This window comes from Mus musculus, chromosome 5, assembly GCF_000001635.26.
Source record: "Mus musculus strain C57BL/6J chromosome 5, GRCm38.p6 C57BL/6J".
NCBI classification, from domain to species: Eukaryota; Metazoa; Chordata; class Mammalia; order Rodentia; family Muridae; genus Mus; species Mus musculus.
Window position 1 is genome coordinate 84,452,707 of NC_000071.6, and position 16,696 is coordinate 84,469,402.

General features: G+C 37.0%; 1 protein-coding gene across 1 annotated transcript in view; it reads left to right on the forward strand.

The window, feature by feature from the left end:
* The window catches only part of Gm42163 (predicted gene, 42163), a 50,215-nt gene extending 35,969 nt beyond the window's left edge, over positions 1–14,246 (forward strand). The window contains exon 4 of the mRNA XM_030254978.1: positions 13,950–14,246. Within this exon, the coding sequence (XP_030110838.1) occupies positions 13,950–14,190 (241 nt within the window). The 3' untranslated portion in view covers positions 14,191–14,246. The remainder of the gene's footprint in view (positions 1–13,949) is intronic.
* The last annotated feature ends 2,450 nt before the right edge of the window (positions 14,247–16,696 follow it).

The following is a 16,696-nucleotide window of genomic DNA, read 5'->3' on the forward strand; positions in this document are numbered from 1 at the left end:
TTTGGGATCTTGTAGCATCATAATATACTCTATGATGTCATATGGTAACATCACAGGCAGCAATAGCAAGATAAATATGTAGAAGGGCTGGAATCCAGAAAAAAATTGCAAGGGAAAAACACCATCTTTACACTTACCTCTTCTACTGGTCACTAATTCACTTCTGATAGATTTAAGCAAGATTGATGCCTTCAAAAGATCAAACAACTCTGTGGAAAGCCGGGCCGCAAGCAATCGCATGCATGCCACCAGCAATCGCTGAGGAGAGCCTTGTGTGCTGCGAGCAATCGCCATTATAAGATGGTGCTGGCCTCCTCTGTGCCTAACTAGTAAACAAGCCTTGTATGCAGGCGCGAGAGTGAACTCACTCCTAGTCACTGCCCATTTTCAGAGCATAATAGTGGGGTGATGGGCGAGCAATGAATCAGGAGCTGTCACGCCACATCAGGTGCTGAAACATCACGCTGTGGGCTATATAAGCAGCGCCATTTTCCCGGTTCGGGGTCTTCCTGAGAAGTAAGCAATAAAGCTTTTGCCGCAGAAGATTCCGGTTTGTTGCGTCTTTCTTGCCGGTCGAGTGGGACACAATACAACTCTATGAAAACTCAATACCTTAATGCTTTCACCACCTATCCACCTCAAGATAGAGGAGAGTAAGATTCTAGAACATGATCTTTGAAAGACAAACAACCAAATCATGGCAAAAGAACTTTTTATTATTATAGTAGTGTTGCATGTTTTAAAATAAATAAATAAATAAATAAATAAATAAATAAATAAATAAATGCTTGTATCACCAATATTACATCACATACATTCATAGAGAGGTTGATTCTACAAGAATAATATATATATATGCAGTGAACTTTAGCCTCTCACTGCTGGTGCTTTAATTTTTTTTAATATCAAAGAGTATGAAAAGTCTTCAAAGTACTTGAACATTTTAAATTTCTTTTTCTTTGATTATATTTCTTAAATTTTTCTTTCCATTTGCTTTCCAAAAATTTGAGTTTTAAATTTCTCTTTGTTTCTACACTTAAACACTTAACATTATCTTGACAACGTGATTATTACTGTTTGTAAGTTGAATTGGTGTTTTGCCAAAATTTTTATAGGTTCATGTTTACAAAATTGTATCCCTTACAAGTATACATGAAATCTAGGAGACACTTGTCTACAGTAGCTTGTTTTTTGTATTACTCCGTCATTATAGATAAGATTTATTTAGTAACAACCAAGACAGAATGTGATAAGCATTTCAAAAGCATTATTACATGCATGACCTAAGCACTGCCAGCAGTAAGACGGTGTACTTTCAAGCATGGGAAGAAAGGTCCAGTTATCTGAGTCATCCTTATAGCAATTTATCATGTGCCAGGCCCTCTGGGGCTGCTCAATATTAATGATGTTGCCAATCATAGCAAGTGCATAGTAATGACTTACAGCCTTTGAAACATCTAATGTTTTTATAACTACATGAAGTTCATATGAGTCTGCATCAAAATACACAGACAGGTCTCTAATCAGTTATGGAACATTTAAAATCCCACACCAATGAATGAGTCTTATTGTCAGTATTGTTGCATATGTGTGTGTGTGTGTGTGTGTGTGTGTGTGTATATTTGATTATTTTGAATTGATTCAGTAATTTATCATTTTTGTGTAGAATGTAATAATGTATTTATAGGAAAAGTCCCTGGAGCTGAACTGAAAAATCTAGCCACACTAGTGTAACATATGTCCTCGAGCTATGGTGTCTCAGCTAAAAAATCGCAGAATCTCCAGTTTGGAGGAAAAAAAAATGGAATAAACAGAAAACAACAAGTCATTAAGAAGGAATACCACACAGAAAATTTTGTTTTATAAAGAAGGTGAGATTATTCCAAAGGCATACTAAAATCAGAGTATGGCAGGGCAGGACCCACAGTGAAAATGTTAATGCTATGCTAAATATAACAACCTTCTTGCTTACAATGTTATATCTACAGTCAACAACTGTTCAAACAAAAGTGGTAAATCAAGGCTCGGAAACTTTTCTACAAAGGGACAGAAAATAAATATCTCTGACTTTGCTGTCCATATGTTCTACATTGCAACTAATCAAGTCTGACATCATAGCCCGGAAACAGCTATACACCATGTGTGAATGGGAGGTTGTGGCTGTGTTCCAAAAATCGTATTAATAAAAGACTGGGAAGCTCTAGCTTTTGGACCTAATTTATCAGTTTCTTTCTCAGCTGACAACGATGAATGTTACCTACATTAGAAAGAGAAGGGCATTGTTGTTCATAAAGTTGTCAAGTTGCTCCCATGGTGATGAGCAACCTGAGATGAGATGGTCAGCAAGATGGAAATGATGTATTATGATGATGCTAAGTCAGGCAGGTTTTATGAATATTGCACTAAAGAGGTGGGCTTGAGTTGTTGATATTATCTGACTTAGACACACAACTTAACCCAAATAAAGCTTTCCTATCTAGAGTAGGTAGAAAACCCCTACAATATCAGTAGAAAGTACAGAGCATAGCTACTCCCAGCTAGAGGCTTTATTTCATATGCCACATACAATAAGCACCAAACACTCATCAAACACGTTTTCTTGTGATTTTAGAACTTGGCTAAGTTAAGTCTTAATAACATATTTTTGTTTTGTTTTCACAGTTGTATTCTCATAATTCTGCAATCCAAGATGATATTTAGTGAATATTCCCTGTGTACTGGTCACTTAGTCCCTATTAAATATCTTTCTAGTAGAATGATAAAATTTATACTGCAATTTCCTTACCACTTATTCATTCATATTATGCATAATTTTCCTGATAAAAGTCTTGTAGGTAAAGTGACAAAACTCTTTTGCCACTTTATTTCATATTAAAATAGAATTATATATAAGACTTCAATTCTAAGAGTAGGAATTATTAATGTAAAATTATTTTAAAAGATAAAGGGTATAAAAGTGTAGGCTACTGTTCAACATTATAAAATAGTGCAAACAAATTTAGTATTTCATATCCTCCTATGACTTTTTCTCTAAGACATTTTAGGGTCATCTTCCATGGAGCAGTAGATTAATTAACTTGTATTCTAAATAGCTGTCTACCCAGAGGAGAAGCCAGTCAACCCTGTTGATGAAATTCCTAGAGAGGAAAAAAAAAAACCCTCCAACATTAGAGTAATTAAGTAGTTAAGGACCCATCCAAAAGAATATTGTAATGGAGCATCAGAATAATCAATTTTGTGTGTTGTAAAAGAAAAGAAAAGAAAAGAAAAGAAAAGAAAAGAAAAGAAAAGAAAAGAAAAGAAAGAAAAAGGTCAGCTATCTCAGTCAGGAATAGAAACTGTCATTTAAGAGTCTCAATATAACAAAAATAAAATGTGACACTAATGTATCTTGCCAGATTATACAGCTTCCGAGAGGGAAGGGCGCTTCATATTAACATTCATCATTATTAAATGCTTCCAGCTTAGTGTTATAGAGGATATAAACACCAATATTTATTGCTCCTTAGAAAATGTACTCAGACTTTCTCAGGACATTGATGAGTTGACTCTCAATTTCTAACACCAAATATTGTGGAATTACCATTTAATGTTTCTTGGGACTAGCTGGAACAAGCCTTACTTTCTTAAGTGAGGCATGCATGCTCATTTTCTGCCTTCTCTTGTCCTTACCACCTGCTAACTGTGTTTCCGGCAACAAAACAGCAGTGCTCTCAGCAGACAGCCCAGCCTACTCCAGAGGCCTGACAGTGCAGATGGTACGCCATAAAACAAAGCCCTGAAGACCAGGAGAAACTGGTTTTACTTCTTCCCTCTGAATTCGATGTTTCTTCTTTAATATTGATACACTGATTTGAAAATCTTCACTTAAGTGTACATGTGAGCATAGTGAAGAGTAAATTAAGAGAACTGGGATAACATGGCAGTTTACCTGCTATGAAAACATTATGTTGGTATTATTTTATATCTTGTGTTTGATGATTGTTTTTTTTGTTCTCCAGTCAGCAAATTTTAGTAAAATGTGACTCTCATCATTAATTGGACCTTTTAATCTTACAATTTCTATTAGCCATAAAAATTAATAATATGAAAAAATTCTGTAAGGAGCAAACGCATCAACTCCTTAGTAATGATTCTGCTTGAGGAATATACTTTGAGAACTGGATGACTCAGTTTCAGTAATAGCATATTTAGAATGTTTTGTTGTTCCGATGTATAAAAATATAAGAGAATAAACTTAGAGTATATATCTATATCTATCTATATCTATATCTATATCTATATCTATATCTATATCTATATCTATATCTATATCTATATCTATATCTATATCTATATCTATATCTATCTATCTATATATATATACATGCATATATATGCATATATATATAAAATCATGATTTTCTAACTTAATATTATCATGTATGTTTTATATATTTTGGACCACAATGTATATAAAAGCTTCTTCCAGTGCCGACCTTTCCATAAGCTGTTAGGAGAAAGGCCTCTGCGGTCCCCAAAATCAGAAAGACAGTTGTCTCCACTGTTGGCGGCCAACCACAAATAGTTGAATATTTTACTAAAGATGTCACAAGCCACAAGACTTACAGAAATGAAGTTCTAACTAGCAGGGAAGGTTCCTTCCTGCTGATAAGCACTCACAGTAGTGGAAGGTGCTATGCAGGCTCAAAGGGGGAGTATTGTCGTCCACGGTCTTAATTAGCTGTGAACTCTGTGTGCAACAACACCAACCTGTCAGGAAAGATGAACCCACCAGTGTGAAAGAGGCAAGTCTGTTATGGGGGGGAACCAGGCACTTTCTGATTGCATTTGAAACTTGCACCACAGGAGAAAATTCAGGTCTGGTACAATAAACATAATTTAAAAATGAATGAATAAACTGTGATTTGTGAAGTCGTAGGCCCTTATGGGGGAGCTCCTGTTCTTGTTTTGCTGAAAAGACATAATGTCTATGTCAGATTTTCTTCTCAATGACTTTGCTCATGGATTATACTGTTGTCAGCTGTCGTCAGAGAAGTTCCTTTTGACCATGTTCTAAAGTGACAGCAGAAACTCAGAAGTAGTCATGCTGAAGGGAATAAGTGACTAATGAAGGATATGTCTGGACACAATCAAAGCTCAGGAAACATTTGAGAAGAAGGTAAGGAACGTGTGTAAGAGCAGCCTGGAACACTAACCTGTGTGTAAGTAAAAGCTGTTGCTCATTGGAGTTCACATTAGCTGTGATTACCTAAAAAAATGCTCACAGGACTGGGTTTGTCAACATTTTAACACAGGAGACTGAGGACCCATAAGGCCCTACCCTTCCTTAGGATGATGAGGAAGGAGTGGAATTATTATCAGGGTTGTTATGATTTTTTTAAAGCGAACGTTGATAATGTTCACCTCACTTTGTAAAACCCCTAATAAAACTCATTACATCCTAACAACAATACAGACAGGAAAATGTGGTGTGTGTGTGGGGGGGGGTATGAGAGAGGAACTAAGCAACCATGTATAGTAGAACGAGATGAGAGGAATAACAGAGAATGTAGAATATGATCAATGACTAATATGACAAAATCTGAAAACGCCTCTATGAAACCACTATCATCTATAATATATGCCAATGTCTTCAGCATTACAGTTCTTTGAAGGGATCAAAAATAAAAAGTACTTTTTTTAACTTAGTACTGAGTGAATAAATGAAATTTAAATACAAGTAATTTATGAGCAAAAAAAGTTACAAATACCCCTTCTCTCTTCAAGAATAAACATGTTGACAGATTGTGTTGAACAGGGTGTTATTCCATTACACTTTTAAAAATAAAACCATGTGGGTAGGTTTTATCATTTTACACCAATTTCATCAAAATGAATCAAAGATTTAAATTAAATAAAAATATGAAAAAACATGATACTGTTCTTTAATGTTTTAAAGATTAATGATCATCAATGAATAGTATTCACAAGGGCAGTTCTGAAAGTGTCTAAATATCCATCTTTAGATTCTCAAACTTAGCTTAAAAGATAAGAATTTACATACTAAAAAGTAACTTTCTTTGGAAAGATACTGTGTTAAGAAATGAATATTGAAAAATAAAAGATTAAATGCACATCCTTAATATCTTTGCAGGCCATTAGGTTAATAGCCAAACTAACTGAGTTATTTAGGTTTGCTGTTGAACTTTTAAATGGTGTGTGTTCACAAGACACAGCTAACTGTTTCACAGTAATGTTTAAACACAAGTATATCATGTATTTGAACATTTTTACCACTCTTCCAATTATCTTCTATTCCTGTTTCTTTTGAAGTACTAACCTCCTTCCTTTACCCCACAAATGGTTCTTTGTGATTGGCTATCTTTCATTTTCAACTCTAGACAACCCAGAATCACCTGGGAAAATAGTCTCCATGAAGAATTTTGTATACATTTGGTGACAAATAATGGAGATGTTGGTGGGAGAGTCTCTTAAGTCAATTGATTATGGCAGACTTAGTCTACTGAGGATGCCACAATTCCCTAGACATCGGGACCTGAACTGTATATAAGAATGAGTCTAATCAATCAAGTGAGCATTCTATTCACATTTGTTTTTTGGTGGGGTTGTGACATATTATCTCAAGCTCCTGCTTTGGTGTTTCCTGCAATGACAGACTATAGCCTGGAGTGATAAGCAAAATGTAGCCATTTTCTTGTACTTTGCTTATTGTCAGGTTATTTTATCACAGCAGCAAAAATTAATGTATGTGGCATGATGTATGTGTGCATATGCACATACATCTATATGCAAATATATAGGGAGATATGGCATTTCTTTATCTATATAGGTTGATTTTATGAAGTGACTATCTTCTCAGAGTTTTTGGTTTTTTTTTTTTTTTTTTTTTTTTTTTTCCTTCAAGAACATCATGACCAAGAAGCAAGTTGGGGAGGAAAGGGTTTATTCAGCTTAAACTTCCACATCTTTGCTCATCACCACAGGAAGTCAACAGTGGAATTCAAGCAGGTCAGGAAGCAGGAGCTGATGCAGAGGCCATGGAGGGGTGTTACTTATTGGCTTGTTTCTCCTAACTTGCTCAGCTTGCTTTTTTATAGAATCTAGGACTATCAGCCCAGGGATGGCACCACCCACAATAGACTTTCCCATCCTTGATCAATATTTGTGAAAATGCCTTACAGCTGCATCTCTGCATCTCATGGAGGCATTTTCTCAAGAGAGGCCTCTTTCTCTGTGATAACTCCAGCTTCTGTCAAGTTGACACACAAAACTAGGCAGTACAGTGACTATTATGAATCCTATCACAGTAAAAAACTTATATGCAACAGTCTATGCACTGTGCCTGTACTTTGAGTATACTCCCAAAGTTGACTTAGATGATTATATATAATTTTACTGTTATCAAAATCTCCAGAATAAATTCCATAGTGATCACACTAATTTGCATTAAAATCAACAATGTGTAGAAATTTCTTTTCTTCAGCACCCCTGCAACAGTAGTTGTTTAATTTTTAATGATACTCATTTTGTCTAGGGTGAGATAGACTATAAATGTGGTCTTCTCAGGAAACTCCCTCAGAATTACATTCAAATTATAATTAACTAAATTCCCAGGTTTCTGTTGTTATTTGAGTGTCAAAGATCTCTGTATTGCTATGCATATGAACTAGGTTCGCTGGTGTTATTGATCATTGAGAATATTTTACAACCTTTCAGAGACTTTTGGAATCTCAATTCAGAAATGAACGTGTTGGAGTTTAGTCCTTCTTCAAAGAGGTGTTTCTTGTTTCAACCATGACCATTGGACAGCAGCTTCTTCAAGCTTTGAATTTCGACTCTTGCTAGTGACTCTCCTGTGAGTTCCCAGACTCATAGCCTCAAACAGAGCTGCATCATTAAGTAGGCCATTATTTGCTGGCGTCGAGTGTACTAGAAACAACAGAATATTCCCAAGCAGCTGTGGTCTCTGTGGACTTCATCTCCAGATGACCAACGTGAATTATCCAGCCTTTGACTGTATTAGCTAATCTAATAATTCCTTTTTAAAAATATAAGTCTTCTGTTCCTCTAGACATCTGTGGCTAATACAGAATTTGGCAACAGAAGTGGTTCTGGAGAAATCAAATTAAGTGAGGTAACCCAGACCCAAATGACATGCATGGTATATACTTATTTAAAAGACATGGCTATTAGCCATAAAGTGGAAGATACCCACACTACATTTCACAGATCCAAAGAAGGAAAACAACATGAAAAGTCCAAGCAAGGATGCTTAAATCTCCCTTAGAAGTGGAAGCAAAATAGCCATAGGACACAGATGGAGGAAGGGAACCCTATGGGAGAAGAGGTGATAAAGGGAGGGGAAAAAGGATGTTCAGGATCAGGTATGGGGACAGAGAGGAGAGATTGACCAGGAGAATAAATAGAAATATGCAACTGACTGGGGTTGAGGGGAATACTTGCCAGAGACCTGGGGGAGAGGAGGCTCCCAGGAATCAATGGGGGTGACCTTAGTTAAGACTCACAGCAGTGTGGATATGAAACCTGAAGAGGCAGCTTCCTATAGCCAGGCATGAATGCCATTGGGGTAATAGGGACATCAACACACCCACAACACTTTGAACCCAAAACTTATCCTGTCTACAAGAAATGCAGGGACAGAAGATGGAGCTGAGGTGGAAGGATTGGCCAACCAATAACCGGCTCATCTTGACACTCATACTTTGGGTCTGTGAAGTATAATGTGTCTAGCCGGTATTTTATGGCTAATATCTACTTATAAGTGAGTACATACCATGCCATGTCATTCTGGGTCTCAGTGACCTCACTCAGGTTGATATGTTAAAAGTACTGAACTCTATACTTAACATACATGATTTTTAAATGTCATTTATGCCTCATCAAAGGAAATGAAGCAAAGCAAAATCCATAGACAAATTTTCATATTTCTTTAAAATCATATGAGTGTTTAGAGCAGTGGTTCTCAATATTCCTAGTGGTATGACACTTTCATACAATTTGTCACATTGTGGTGACCTCCAACCATAGTATTATTTGCATTGCTACTTCATAACTATAGTTTTGCTGTTATGAATCCTACAGTAAACATCTCTCTTTTCTGATTTTCTTAGGCTAACCCTGTAAAAAGGTTGCTCAATTCACAAATGGGTTGTAAAGTACAGGTTGAGAAATCTTGGTTTAGAGGAAAATGTTATCATTTGCTCCTAACACGATGAGTGGTGCCTAATGTGTAACGTAGTTTGTACTCTGTAAATGGCATATACTATCTGCACAGTGAAAAGTGGAGATGAAAACCCGTGTATTGAAAATACAAACTATATGATTGCTGAGTTAAGAACACAGAGCAAAGGAGAGGGACCTTGTCCTACACTCCTGCAGCTTCTTATGCTCCAGTTATTTGAAGGTCTTTTGTGAATAGATAAACAGTTCCTTTGATACTGGCAGCCTTAAGAGTAGATTTCTGAAGCCTTGATTAACATCTCCAAGGCAAAAGAAAGTAAAGAAAACAGAAACAGAGGAGAGAGCACCAGTTACCCTTCCAGTCTACCAAAGCTGGAGGCTTTTACCTCTGAGCCTTCAGGGCTAGTGTGAGTAGACAGTAGGTAATAAAGAATGCAAGTGGGCAATAAAAGACCACTCAGCATGTTTTATAGGGTCTTTATAACACAAGATGAGTCATACATAGGAAGGAATTCTTGAGTTATTTGGGGGAGGCTAAGATGAGAACTGAGGTGGCCTCAGTAGCTGCCATTAGCCAGGGATGTTTCTTCCCTCTTCAGGTTGGAGCAAGGTGGTCAGAAAATCAGACCCTAGTGTTCTCCTGCTGCAAAGCTAATGTTGATGACAATTGTGTCACTTGTGGTCATTGCATGGACATCTACAGATGACTCATGAGCTTCCTCTGACGAGTATGTAGGTAAGTTTCCTGGAGCAGTTATAAAAGGTTTAGAACAGCTCATGCTAGGCAGTCATAGAGGACAACTTACAGAAGCAGCTATCTGAGTTAGGCTCTCATTACTTCCAGTGAGAAGCATGACACTGAGCTCTGGCTGCTGCTGGGCCTCCATAAAGGGCAACAGCTCTGTTCAATGCTGAATGCTGCTGGGTACTAAGAGTTGCTAAGTTTTTCCGGTTGGTTTCAGTCTAAGAAGGGAGCAACCGGTAACACTCACTTTTATCTATTTTCAACCGTTGTGCTGTACCTTCTGCGTTCTCCCTTATGGAAACGGAATGAATTAAAATTCTAATTTACATAATACATGGAAGTTAATTTAAGAATGATAGTAGACCAGAATTTGAAACTTAAACTATAAAGCTTTAAGAAAAGAGGAGTCATAAAAATGATCTTTTGGGTATTTAGTTTTCAAAGAAATGCAAATTTAAAAAATGAGCTATAGCTGTACAATCATTCTATAGGCTGACAGTATTCAAATGCTAATTTTGCCATCAAACCACTCATACTTTCAGCCATTGGCAATGATAGTGAAAATGATACAATCATCCATGGAATAAAGGTTTCAAAGATTCTATAAAGATAAACATATGACATGGAATTCTCAGGAGCAGGTATAGATGCCTGCCCCCAAAGAATGCTTTTACCAACAAATAAACTTCCAACTAGATGTTTTCAGCAGTTTCAATCTTAAAAATTGATGTCTATATATAACTCATATACCTGCAATAAGAAAAGTATTGGATAAACCATACATATTAATATAATAAATAAGTTTTCTTCAGGACCCAATTTTCACAAATAAAAAATGTTATGTTACTATTGCAACATGAATGAAATTCATGAGTGAGCCAGAGAAAGACATGCACAGGAAAACATACTGTGATATTGTATGTATCTGACATTCAAGGGTAGATGAATTTGGCTCACGGTGAAAAACTCATTGCCGCAGACCCTCTGGGCCCCTTTGTCTGTGTGGAACAGGTCTCTAGTCGCGGGTGGACAAAGTGTAGGATGAGTGACAAACAGACGCACACAGGAGAGTTCGTGTGGAATCCGAATGTAATTTTTCAAATCGAACATCAGACTTTTTATGCAGAAGACAACAAGGAAGTTGGGTGACATAACCACAAGGTACAAATTAGGTAACCGGATGCTTAATGACTCTTACACAGAACAGAGGAATGAAAACGCAAAGACTGGCAGGAACTGGGCAATAAAATAATTGAGACAGAGTCAGCCCTATCTAAGGTCAGCTATAGTCTTAGAAGCCAGGTGTGAGAACTTTTCACTCCTAGGGCAAGGGCTTTCATACCCAAGTCATGGTTCTAACTAGGGAGTTCCGTTCTAGCTAACCATCTCATGAATAATGCAATACTCTAAAACCACAGTCCAATCTACTTCCTAAACCATTGTAAATTCCTGTATATGGGAGCGACTTGGCTTTTATTCTAAGTGATAGTGTAGTACCAGAGGCTATTCTGAATGTCACTGAATAGGCAACACTCTTATTGAATTCCAAGCCCATGGTCTTGCTCAAGGATGTTCTAGGACTGTTGGAACACTGGGGGAAGGCTTTAGCCATGTCGGAATTCAATTTTAAAAGGCACTTATAATAGGAAAATACTGAAAGAGAGCACGTGGATCTATATACTAGACTAACGTGGAAATGGAACGCGGGAATGAAAAATTAATGTATGGGTAGAGAACGCTAGACTCCAGGAGGAGAGCTTCCTTGAAACTCTTTTGCCTCATGAGTGACTTTTAAGCCTTTCGGCTTGTCCAGCTGACTCGACCAGAGAGCCTAACACTCATAACGATAATTGTTTCTGAAATTGACAATAAGTGAGATTCCAACGGGTTCAAAGAATACCCAGAATGACCCAATGGGCTTATACCTTCATAGGAATGGTATTGAGTTGTGCAAACTCATAAATCAAAATTAAGTTGTTAATATCTGTATTTCCACCTATACATTTTTCCCTAGAAAATTGACTGGGAAAAGACTGAATGGAAATATAAACTCTAAGAGGATATTCTCATGAACATGGCTTCTTTTTTGAGCAGGACCATGGAAGCCTAAAACTTGATTTTATCCATGTTTACTTTGTACATGACTTAAATTTTCCATGCTAAACTTTTTGAAAAGACTAAAGCATGTAATTTTGACAGTGGAGGGCACACAAGTTTGTCAGACTAGTCAGCAGTGATAATTATTGCAGAAAATCAAGGCCATAGAAAGGTACTTTTATGGAGAATAAAACTGAAGCCTCAGATAAAAAGCCATGCAAAATGATTAGCTATTATTTAACACTATCAAGAAATCAAGGAAAGCATCAGTGTGTGAGGTAGGAGTCAGGAAGGTTTATATATTAGAGAGACAAAGGTTGCATTTTTGTTCTTTATTAGCTTTGTTACATTGTGTAATGCTATTAACCTTTTGAGCTTCAGTTTATTCAACTCTAAAATGAGCTTAATTATCTCTGCCTCAAAAGGTAGCAAGACAAATTTGGCAGTCTTAACATAGTATAACCAATTAACATATCATATGTAATTAGTACACATTTAGGAAGTTTTGTCATCCTCTTTTCCTAACACATTCTTGAACCATTTCCCCAGCCTTCATAAAGAAATAATAAAAAAAAAAATGGGCAGATCCCTGGACCTCAGTGCAGTAAAGACTGAAGGTTCTGGATTCAGACACAGAGAAAGAGAGAGAGAGAGAGAGAGAGAGAGAGAGAGAGAGAGAGAGAGAGGGAGAGGGAGAGGGAGAGGGAGAGGGAGAGGGAGAGGGAGAGGGAGAGAGAGAGAGAGAGAGAGAGAGGAACCAGAAAGGAGAAAGAGAGGGAGAGGGGAGGAAGAGGGAGAGAATATATCACTGTGTCTGTCCTCTGGCCTTCTGTATGCATACAGAAATGGACATATGTACACATATATACACAAACATATACATACTGAAAATTGGATTTACAATCAGATGGAATCTACACAACTATCTCGAGTACTTGTGAGCTACTAAGTTAAGTACTTTCTCCACTGTTACATAAAATACACTATTTACATTTTATTTTATTAAAATAAAAGTATGTGTAAATAATATGAATTATATTGAATGTTACATATTGACATCAGTTAACAAAATTGTTCATAAATATTTTGAGCACTATTACTTATTAACATCATGTAATACCGAACAATAATGCTTTTTGAGAGCCGACATATTAAAGTTGTGTATTATCATAAAGTATATGTTATGCTCTCCTATTTGTAAAATTATGTTTTAGTTACTTTTATGTGTGCTTGTCTACATGCTTGTATGTCACTTACACCTGTGTGCATGCAGAGACCAGAAAAAGATGTTATGTCCCCCAAGCAATAGGGTTACTAAGGCTGTACACCTTTAGATGGGAATCTTGGGAATGAAGCTGAGGTCTTCAGGATCACCTAGCTCTCTGAACAGCAGAGAGCTTTGTCCCCTGCTTTGTTGTTTCTGACCATGCTAAAGTGTACAGTGAACATGACAAACGAAATTTCAAATACTCTTCTGCATGGAGGAAGGGGGCTGTTTGGTTGTTGTTTGTCTTGTTGTTGGTGTTCCTGTCTGTTAGTTCTCCGGTCTATTTAAACAACAGTATGGTGTTTTTACAAATACAGATGATATACCTGTGGTCCTTTGTTCTCCATATGCCCAGGGAAAATACAGTCTCATTCTTACTTCAATTATAAAATAGTATGTCTACAAGTCAAAATAAAATGCTTATTTTTGAGGAAGGGTCTCTTGTAATCTATTCAAAAATGACTAAGATATCCATAAACTCTCAGTTCCCCAATTATCGCTTGTTAGAGTTACAAGTGTAAGCGACTGTATCTGGCGATTCTCTTCCTTTCTGAATTGTGTTCTTTGACAGTTTTATACATGTTAACAAAATTCTGCTTAATTTTCTACCAACATGCTCTTTTATCTTCTTCCTAGCCTTTCAAAGATCTTTGGGGCCTCCCACAGACTGAACCATCTACCAAAGAACAAGCATGGGCTGGACCTAGGACCCCTGCAAGTAGCAGATGAAGAGCTTGGTCTTCCTGCAGGTCCCCCAACCAAATGGAGCACGGACTGTTCTGGAATCTGTTGCCTACCTGTCGATCCCATTCCCCTAACTGGACCACCTTTTCTTAACTCAGTGGGAGAGGATGCATTTACTTCTGCAGTGACTTGATGTGCCAGGCTGGGGTGATACCCGCAGGGTTGGGGGGTTCCCTTTCTCAGAGGAGAGGGGGAGAAGGAATAGAGAGGAGGAGCTCTGAGAGGGGGAAATGGGGGGAGAGGGGGACTGACATTGGGATATAAAATGAGTACATCAAAAAGTTATTGAAAAAAAGTTTCTTTACCACATTCAAGAATTTGGCTTTATTTTATGACTCATTGAATTTAACCCAGGCAAGCTATCCATGGTAACTATCCATGGTAACCTGTTGGAATTCAGAACTGTAAGATAGATAAACAAGTAAAGAGATGGTAAAATAGATAGACCGATTTAAAATATTGAAGAAGTTTCCTAACCTCAAAGTTGAGAATATTTTATGTCTGTTCTTGAACCATAGGTTTTGAAGAAGTATAATGAATACTCTTGTAAGCACAGTAGTTATATAGTTTGACAAAAGAACAAGTTGTCAGGTTGCCTGCAATTTAAGGTCATGTACATGTCAAGTGCATTTAAGAAAACAAGTGTGCCAGAATGAAGGAATATTTGCTGGTGTTAAACACTGTAATTTGAGAGTTGATTAGTGTTATCAACATGGACCATAAAGATAATGACTTCTAAGCTGCCATCTAAGACTAGGTGTGAGGAGAGTTATAACATTGGTAAGCAAAATTATGATGGGGCAAAGTGTCCACACTTTGGTCTTCATTCTTCTTGAGTTTGATGTGTTTTGCAAATTGTAACTTATATATTGGGTATTCTAAGTATCTGGGCTAATATCTACTTATCAGTGAGTACATATCATTTGAGTAATTTTGTGATTGGGTTACCTCACTCAGCATAATGCTTTCCAGGTCCAACATTTGCCTAGGAGTTTCATAAATTTATTCTTTTTAGTAGATGAGTAGTACTCCATTGTGTAAATGTACCACATTTTTGTATCCATTCCTCTGTTGAGGGCCATCTGGGTTCTTTCCAGCTGCTGGCTATTATAAATAAGGCTGCTATGAACATAGTGGAGGATGTTTCTTTCTTACTAGTTGGAAAATCTTCTGGATATATGCCCAGGAGAGGTATTGCAGGATCCTCTAATAGTACCATGTCCAATTTTCTGAGGAACCACCAGACTGATTTCCAGAGTGGTTGTACAACTTGCAATCCCAACAACAATGGAGGAGTGTTCCTCTTTCTCCACATCCTCGCCAGCATCTGCTGTCACCTGAATTTTTGATCTTAGCCATTCTGGCTGGTGTGAGATGGAATCTCAGGGTTGTTTTGATTTGCATTTCCCTGATGATTAAGGATGCTGAACATTTTTTTCAGGTGTTTCTCAGCCATTCTGTATTCCTCAGGTGAGAATTCTTTGTTTAGCCCTGAGCCCCATTTTTTAATGGTGTTATTTGATGTTCTGGAGTCCACCTTCTTGAGATATATATATATATATATATATATATATATATATATATATATATATATATATATGATATTAGTCTATCTGATTTAGAATAGGTAAAGATCCTTTCCCAATCTGTTGGTGGCCTTTTTGTATTATTGACAGTTTCTTCTGCCTTACAGAAGCTTTGCAGTTTCATGAGGCCACATTTGTCAATTCTCGATCTTACAGCACAAGCCATTGCTGCTCTATTCAGGAATTTTTCCCCTGTGCCCTTATCTTCAAAGCTTTTCCCCACTTTCTCCTCCATAAGTTTCAGTGCCTATGGTTTTATGTGGAGCTCCTTGATCAACTTAGATTTGACCTCAGTACAGGGAAATAGGAATGGATCAATTCCCATTCTTCTACATGATAATCACCAGTTGTGCCAGCACCAATTTTTGAAAATGCTGTCTTTTTTTCACTGGATGGTTTTACTCCCTTGTCAAAGATCAAGTGATGATAGCTGTGTGGGTTCATTTCTGGGTTTTCATTTCTAGTCCATTGTTCTACTTGTCTGTCGCTATACCACTACCATGCAGTTTTTATCACTATTGCTCTGTAGTACAGCTTTAGTTCAGGCATGGTGATTCCACCAGAGATTCTTTTATCCTTGAGAAAAGTTTTTGCTATCCTAGGTTTTTTGTTATTCCAGATGAATTTGCAGATTGCTCTTTCTAATTCGTTGAGGAATTGAGTTGGAATTTTGATGGGGATTGCATTGAACCTTTAGATTACTTTTGGCAAGATAGCCATTTTTACAATGTTGATCCTGCCCATCCATGAGCATGGGAGATCTTTCCATCTTCTGAGATCTTCTTTAATTTCTTTCTTCAGAGACTTGAAGTTCTTATCATACAGATCTTTTACTTCCTTAGTTAGAGTCACGCCAAGGTATTTTATATTATTTGTGACTATTGAGAAGGGTGTTGTTTCCCTAATTTCTTTCTCAGCCTGTTTATCCTTTGTGTACAGAGAGGCCATTGACTTGTTTGAGTTAATTTTATATCCAGCTACTTTATTGAAGCTGTTTATCAGGCTTAGGAGTTCTCTGGTGGAATTTTTAGGGTCACTTATATATACTATCAT